Genomic DNA, 8,318 nt, shown 5'->3' with positions numbered 1-8,318 from the left:
TACAATTACCCTGCTCAGGTCCTCCCCAGCTCTCAATAATGTTCAGCTAATATGCATTAGACTTACAGCCACTGCATCGTTACTAATAATTACCAGGTGAAAGCATCTTTCCATTGTGGTGGTAACATTACCTACTGGAAAGGCAGTCACCGTCCTCTGCTTAGGAAGAGTAGCACAGACCTGCAGTGCAGGTTGTGAAGAGATGTTAAACCAGGAAAATGTTCTTTAAGGCAAAAATCACTGCAGTCTTCTTTAAAAAAAAGGAGTTGGACCCAAAGGTTTATAGTGGCAGATCTTGAGAAAGGAGGAGGCGAAATACTTTTGTGTTGGTTTTGGTAGCAGCAAGCGATTAAATTGCTCACCACACCTTGAAGAATTACAGCCTCAGAATTCCCATTTCTGAAGCAGATTAGCTTTCTGGTTAAACTGTATATCTGGTCTGGCCCAAACCTGAGTGATCTGGCCCAAAACGGATCTGTCTTGCCCACCAGGACATTTTCGATGGCGAGGAAACAACATGCTGGCGATGGATGACAGCGTATTAGCTGCTCTGTGCTTCAGCCATCTCCAGTGGCAAGAGCTCCAGGGCATAAGAGCAATTATGCCGATGCCTAGAGGAGCTAGCAGGGACTTCAGAGGCCTGTCTACATGAATAAATGTGGGCAGGTTCTTCTGTTTGGGTGAAGGAGCGCCAGCTTCAGTTCAGAAGTCATGCGGCCCTATTAGCACAGGCAGAGCTAATGGGCCCTGCTGTGAGCTGGCTCAGGCCCCGTGCCGGGCTTCGGGATCGGAGCCCAGCAGCGTTCCCCTCCGCCACCCACTGAACACAACCCCCGGAGAGCAAAGAGCCGGGGATGAAACGCCTGCCTTTCCAGGGGAGCCACGTTTCTGTACGATGGCATTTTGCAAGATCCAGGTGTAGCAGCAGCAGACTGGGATTTAACCTTTCTGAGATAAATGGGATTCCGTAGAGCTCTTATGACTGAAAATACATGTGTGCATGAATATTTGCAGGACAGACGCCTACATGATCACAACAGGCAAAAAAAATCTCCCCTCAAATTTCCATACCCCGCAGCCGTTGTACTGCCAGGTTGGCACACATGCCCTTTGAAGTCGCTGGCATCCAAGCACAGCCGGGTGCAGTGGGGCTTCACGCAGGAAGATTAAAGATGTCATGATCTCTCACTCAGCAGCAGCACGGAGAGACTACAAAAAGTGCACTCTCCTGGAAAGAAACCAAACCGTAAATCAGAAAGGTAATCCAACATCAAATGAGCAGAGGCACAGACTTGTTCACAGGCAGGGTTTAGGCAGGGCATTGGTGAAACTGGAAAGCACAGATATAAAGCAGAGCCAGCAAAAGCGGCCACAAAGCAGATCAAGAGAGGTGTAAGGTCACATGTGATAACGTTAGGAAGACAAGTGAGGTTTCTGCTCCGATAACCTGAGAATCATGCTCTGAGCTGGGATGCGCCGCCTGTTACTAAGGCTCCCAAAGGCTCGTGTTCGACCTGAGGAGAGAGCAATCACCTGCCCTCCGCTGCGGATAGCTTTGCTGTATTTCGACCGTTTGGGCAGACATTTTCCGTGCCAGGGGCCTGCCTCAGGCAGGCTGGCAGTGCTGCTGAAAATTTCAGCCCATGTGGTTCCTACCTGCCTGGGAAGGCAGGCGGGGAAGAGCAGGTTGTTCTGTTTATGCTAAAAGCGCCTGGCAGGCTCGAGGCGATGTTCCAGCTCCTGTGCTTTGAAACAGGGGCTTCAAACTGATCAGGCGGCAGCAGCTGTCTGGGATGCACCCCTTTTCCTTCCCCAAGAAAATGCACCCACTTTATCCCATTTTAAATTAAAAAAATAGTTTAAAAGCATGTGCTCAGTAGGTGTGTGCCATGTCCCTGCAGGTCTCTGAGGCTTACGTCCACGCTAGCGAGGTTGCAGTGGAGATGTGCAGGACTTGCCCTGCCACCCAGGCTGTCATGCATCGCTGCAGGCTGCTGGGGCTGAGGGGACTGAGGTGCAGGGAAGGAAACCTTGGGTAGAGCTAACCCGTCACTATCTCAAGCCCTTTGCTTCTCAGCAAGCAAACTTGTTCTGCTAGTAAACTTCCCTATGCAGGTAGATATCCACTCTGGAGCACGCCCAAATTTAACAGGCATCCAAGTCATAGCTAAGGGGTCATGAAGACGCCGATTTGGCCTGCAGGGACCAGTTTTAGGCATTGCTAAAGCCTCAAACACAACACAGGAGGAAGCGATCCGACCGGGGTGCTCAGGCGCGATGGGATCAGTGTGGACTCAGATCACCCCTCTCTCCGCAGTGACCTGCTCCTGGGCCAGTGCTTACCGAGCATCGTGTGGGCCCGACCCCTGGCTATTCCTTGGGGTGGGGTGGACATAATACCCTCCTCCAGCAAAAAGGAGAAGTTCTGTTTCACCAGCTTCACCCCATTCCCACTTCTGGCCGTACTCTCCCACCACCTTCTTACTTGGCCTCAGCTCTTGCAAACCGCCTACCTGAGCCATCGCAGCTCGCTCGTCCTGAAGATAACTAACCCAGCAAAAGTAAAGCGGGTCTGCTGGTTTAGCACACTGAATTGGGTCCAAAAAGTACTAGAGCCAGTGCTGGTAAGAGAGGGGAGGATGAGCTAGTAGGGGGCAGAGAGACCTCCCCATCTTGGTGGTAGCAAGCCACCACATTGACTTAAGCTCTTAAGGGTAAGGCAGCTGCCTCAGGAAGCACAACCTGCTTTCCAGCCATCCTCCAGTTTGTGCCGGATTCGTTGTATCCTACTGAACTGTGCGTTGGAAAGGCTGGCTTCTCTGGTGATGCTCTTTACAAAGGAAGAGATTCATGTGCGCTGTTCTGCAAAGGGGTTTAGGGCTGCAGGTGGCAAGGGGAGACATACTCCTCCGGCCACGATGAAGGTGCCCAAGTGTCTGAAGGTGGCTGGGCTTGCAAGAAGCTCCTCTTTCGCAGCTTCCCCCCCGGTCTTGCAGTTGCTGACACGATGGTGCTGTGTCCTGAAACCAGCTTTCTGGTGAAGCACGAGGGAGGAAATAATGATGTCATGGTGAGGGTTTGGTTGGGGGCCTGGGGAGACGGGCAAACCGTGGACAGCCAGGACAGGGCAGCTGGCGGTGGTGTGGGACACTCTTCAGGGAAGGGCTTGATCACCGTGAATAGTGCGTGGTCACTGACAACACGATGTAGCACGAGGTCAGATAGCTCTTTTTATTAAATGAGCACTACCCACCCCATGAGTAAGTCCAGAGTTTTGGGGAAAGAACAAAAATGCGTACAAACCATTAAGACAGCAAGAAAGGGTAGGAAGAGGGATGCTAAAACCAGATTGCTAAAATTAAGATTTTTAAGACTTTGCATTTACTAATCTTTGAGTAGTTGCAGCCCATTTGTTGTTTTTTTTGGTGGTGTGTTTTTTTTTTTTCTTAAAGTGTACGGGCACTCTGGATGTGAGTAACAAAATAAGGGAATGAAAACAAGTCAAAAATAGCTCAGAAATAAGAGTTCAGAAAAAATGTTTTGAAGCATAAAAAGAAAAGTCCCGAGAGACAGCAGTGAAAGAAAGAATGATTCGAATGAAATCAGGCTGTGGTAAAAAGACACGTTTTAATGTACTACAGTCCCTCTCCATCTCCCTTCCTGTTAGACCTGACCCGCAGACTTGCCATATACTTCCAGGCTTATCCAAAAATACACTGGAGGCAGTGGAAGAGAAAAAGGAGAAGGATTTCTTAGAGAGAGAATTTTTTGTATCCCTCTGCGGAAAGGAAGCAGCCATGATCAAATAAGGTTGCTCGAACTAACCTGCTTCTCACCGTGCTTATTGTGAGAGCAATAAGGTTAATTCTGCAGTGAGGGCAGCAAAGTACTGTCAGTTAGTGAAGGGAAGGGGACGGACAGACCAACAGACACCATTTCTTATCTGAGAGGATCAGCCAGAAGCTGCAAAAAATATCAGCAGTAGCCAAGCACAGGAAAAAAAAGAAATACAGTATTTTAAGCTATTTTCTATGGAAAATATAAACACTAATGTTTATTAATAATGTGGACCGAAGTAATGGTGCTACCAGGTGAGACGCAATGGATGAAACGTGTCCCAAACCACGTGTCGAGGCCAACAACACTCATAGCCAGCGACTAATAAACTTTCCCTAAAGCAAAGGTGTGTGACTTGGGACTTGGGGCTGGTCCTATCACTATCAGGAGGACTCTGGAGCAGTGGAAGAAATAGTATGAAACTCAAAATGTTTTGGAAGGAACTGACTGACTTAAATGTTCTTCCTTCTGTTTGGAAGGAAAACACAATTCCTGCGGTTTTCTTGGAACAGGCTGCAGAAAACAATCTGGAGTGCCAAGTGCCTCTGTCCTAAGGCTAGCGACCAGGCCAATATGGCTGGGAGACTTTGTAAAAACCTCATTAACAGAAAATAATCATTTTCTGGGTGTTGGGAACACTGTTCAATGCTGCCATGTTCTTGATCAAACGGGTAGTTTTAGTGGATCATTAAAATCTTCATGGTGCTTCTTTGCAAAAGATGAAGTGTTATCTCCTGCAATCCCTGGCCAATTTCCAGCTTACCTATTTGCCTGCTAAGTTAGTACGCTGATGCCAGGTCTCAGTATTTCATCATGAGTCTTGTTATATTTGGCGGTTTCTTTCCTTGAAAATCCAGCTTTGGGAGTCCTGTGATTATATAAGCATTTAAGCGACACTATATTTAAAAACATTATTGTGTTGAAACACTTGAAAACACGAAACCTAATAAAGGAAGAAGGAAAGAAACCAAGATCAATCTTTTTAATGTGATTTTTTTGTGCTTTGAATTTCTGACTATCCTTGAATGGTCATTACTGACGCTGTCTCTTACATTTTAAAGAATACAACACAGTTCTCTCAACAGCTACTGTGATGAGATGCAAGAGCAGAGGTGTATCTCTGCTATTCAGGAATCTCTCTGTACTTAATTTTAGACAAAATGTACAATAATAACAAAGGGGTTCAGACACTTAAAAATCCAGTGATGCTTCGGGGCCGAGATTTTTCCACCGGTTTAGTTCAGATCAGTTAAACAGCCACGCATGCCCACACCACTTTAGGTAGGTTTAGAAACCACTGGGCTTAAAACCACTACGCGTAAACTCGGAGATCACGCAGGGGAAACGGGGTCACCTGAGCAGTCGCCAAACGTGCAGCGAGTTGCAGAACTGTTTAAAAAATCAGCTAGAATCTTATCTGCTTACCCCCAAAAAACATACACAAAGTCCTGCAGGCTCCAAAACCAACGCTGGCCGGCAGTAGGCTTAGCAATAGGGATTTCTCCAGCTCCAGCGAGCTCCTTGCCTGGCTCCTGCCCGTTGTTGCTCAAGGTCAGGCTCAGAGTGGCTTTCTGTTGGATTGCTCCCAAACTTCTACCTCAACACGCAGGCTTGCAAGACCATAGCCCAGCCCCATGCTGGGGAAGCGGCGAAACCCGCCAGCTCTATCCTGCTACCCTGCTGAGGGCATCCCTCCGATCAGCGGTCCCCATTACGCTAAGGGGCTTGACGGAGTTTTACATGGTGCGTGAAGGGGGCCCTGCTCACCGCTCCTCATCCCGGAGCTGTCTGGGAAACAGTCCTGCTGACGACATTAATTAACATCTTTCAACAAAGTTTCGACACCGAGAGTCTACCATTGTCACCAGTGGTGATGAAAGACATTTAACCGAATGATGTCATTAGCGCAGACTTGCTTACCTAGAGCCCTTGGGGATGCTGTGCAGCCGTGCTGGCAGAGACCTCCCAGCACTGGCGTGGCAGCGGAGGCAAACCAAGCCCTAAGACAAGCCTTCAGCTCCTTTGTGATGAAGCAAGGGATGTTTTAAAGAGAGCGATGTCACTGCTGATGGAGAGAACCCAGGAAAACACCGCAGCATCAGTTGCACGCAGAGCGGCTGTGTTTTTTACATGGCAAATAGCAGAAAGGGGTACTGTAGGTGTGTCAATTTGAAGGTAAATACTTCTAATGATGATGCAGTAGTCGCAAGCTCAGCAGAAAAATGTGTCTTACTACAACACCAGGGCCACACTGCCTTAGTCCTTTAAACAACCTGGAACAGAAATAAAGATTGCTACTGGAAAAACACGAGTCACCTTTTACCACTGCCTTTGAAAAGAAGCGGTGTTATATTTTTACACAACTTTTTTACTTTATGTCAAAAACTCTGTCCCCTGAACTGAGGAAGTGACCTCTTCTGGGATGATACTGCAATCAGTTTAACCCTGAGCATTATATTCTTCTGTCGATCATTTCTTCCACCACCAGAGCAATGATTTTCTGCAATAACCTTGCACTTGAGTCAATCCATTCTCCGGGTTTCACCAGATAGCATTTTATCTGGACCATTTCTTGAGTCACTGTGATACATTTGGTATCCAGAGGAGGTATTGTGCTTCGTATTCCTTTGGCCCAGAGGTACCAAGTACCTGAAGTTCTGCAGAGCCCCAGCTCCCATGCAAGGCTTGTTACAAACCCACCAGCTGAACAAAACATCCTTTGCCATTACCAACATACCAGCTGACTGTAAATATTCATGAGTTATTGCCCTGGTTTTAGAAATTATTTACAACATGGCTGTTTCATATAGCCTTACATATGTACGCTTCAATTCTGTCCCTGCTAGCTATATTCTCCAACTAGCTACCCAAAAACCTCAGGTGGTTTTAGTCAAGAGGCTGTCAACATTAAGCTCATGAAAAAGGACATTGATTCTGAAGAACAGGCATTTGCTCCGACACACGGTGTTGAGCCTGCTGACACTTGAAACATGGGGCTATAGGGAAAAAACACTCAGAAGCAGTGACAGAAAGGACAAACTAATTTTGGTTCCCAGTTGCATGGGAGTTGAGCTGGGACACCGGCCTCCTATGGGAGTGCGTCCATCACAGGGGTCTGGAAGGTGCTGCTCCCTCTCGCTCTGCCCCCCCGTGAAGCCATGGCTCCTGCAGAGAGCTTTGGCTGGAGCGATCACATCACTTTTTCATGCTGCTGCCACTGCCGTTTCAACTGGGATGGGCAAAGAGGTCTGAGCGTTAGCTTGAGGGTGGCTGGGGATGGAGGGAGGCAGGGGAAAGGCTTTGGGTGCAGCTCCAAGTACTTTTTTCACAAGGGGAAAGGTGTGTGGGGCAATCAATCAGGGGTGGTCGCCTGAAGCAACGTTCAGGCTGGGTCTGGGGAACCGCTGAGGGACCAGCCTGTGCTGGTGCTGCTTCTGCGTTTTACGGCGAGTGGTAAAGCCAGCCACAGGGCCTTGTCCCACCCGTACAATTAGCTGTGCCTGAAATAGCACTGACAGGCTCCACATCTCATCACAGGGAGCTGCCACACCACTGCACGGCTCCCTCACCATACACGTGTGTGTATATATACACACATATGTATTCACTATACATATTTATATACAATTACAATATATACAGTGTATACTCTGTGTGTGTGTGTGTGTATATTTATGTTTCAGCTGCAACCAATCTGGAAACAATCCTTGGATCAGGGAGCCGAGGCCCCGGCGCTTGCCAGATTTCTCACAAGTAGGTTACAGAGAAAGCCCAGCTCTCCCTCGCTCACCCTCGCCTCCTCCTAAATCCCTCCCGCGCTCCTCGCTGTACCCTGGCACAGCTTCAGCGGGAGGCGAGACACCCGTAGCGGTCTCCTGAGTGTCGTGGGTCTCTGCTGCGAGGGAAGAGAGAGGTTTGTGTCCGAGGACAGGGATTTCACTGGGTTTCATCTGGGGTGTTTCTGGCATTTGGAGGGGAAGGAGGTGAGAGAAGCTGAATTCACTGAGGGGAGCTTAAACCCGAATTAGGAAAAGGCAGCGTAAGTTTAGGCACCATTACAGTTACGATCCTGCTGAGCAAGGGCTTTTAGTTTGTGAGTTTGGCTTTTGGTCTCCGAGTTCTTACTGTAAGCTCAACCTGTCTATATGTAGAAAAAGAAATCCGAATTATTTTTTGAAGCTGATCAGTTAAAATGCATTGCGGTTTTCTGTGGACTTGGGGGGTGGGAGGAAGGGAGAGAAAAAAAACCCCTGAACTAAGTCACCTTTGGTTGATTCCGATTCGTTTCTCCGCCAGGACTATCTCTCGATTTCCATCTGCTGCTACAGGCAACTGACAAACTGGCCTGATGTGTAGAGAGATGTTGAATGACACGCTACAGCTATTTATTTTTTCTAATTCCCCTGTAAGAGAAGCCTGCACGCGCTGCTGCAAGGTCTTTACCGGTTGCACTGGATTATGTGTAACCACAAAAAAAAAAA

At 48.1% G+C, this 8,318-nt stretch overlaps 1 protein-coding gene across 1 annotated transcript in view; it reads left to right on the top strand.

The window, feature by feature from the left end:
- Positions 1 to 3,007: 3,007 nt before the first annotated feature.
- Positions 3,008 to 8,318, top strand: part of CUNH2orf40 (chromosome unknown C2orf40 homolog) — an 11,690-nt gene continuing 6,379 nt past the window's right edge. Inside the window, exon 1 of the mRNA XM_009276160.1 lies at positions 3,008 to 3,070. Within this exon, the coding sequence (XP_009274435.1) occupies positions 3,008 to 3,070 (63 nt within the window). The remainder of the gene's footprint in view (positions 3,071 to 8,318) is intronic.

Source organism: Aptenodytes forsteri, unplaced genomic scaffold, assembly GCF_000699145.1.
Source record: "Aptenodytes forsteri isolate BGI_AS27 unplaced genomic scaffold, ASM69914v1 Scaffold96, whole genome shotgun sequence".
NCBI classification, from domain to species: domain Eukaryota; kingdom Metazoa; phylum Chordata; class Aves; order Sphenisciformes; family Spheniscidae; genus Aptenodytes; species Aptenodytes forsteri.
Note: the sequence above shows the minus strand (reverse complement) of the source record. Positions and strands in the feature narration are given on the sequence as shown.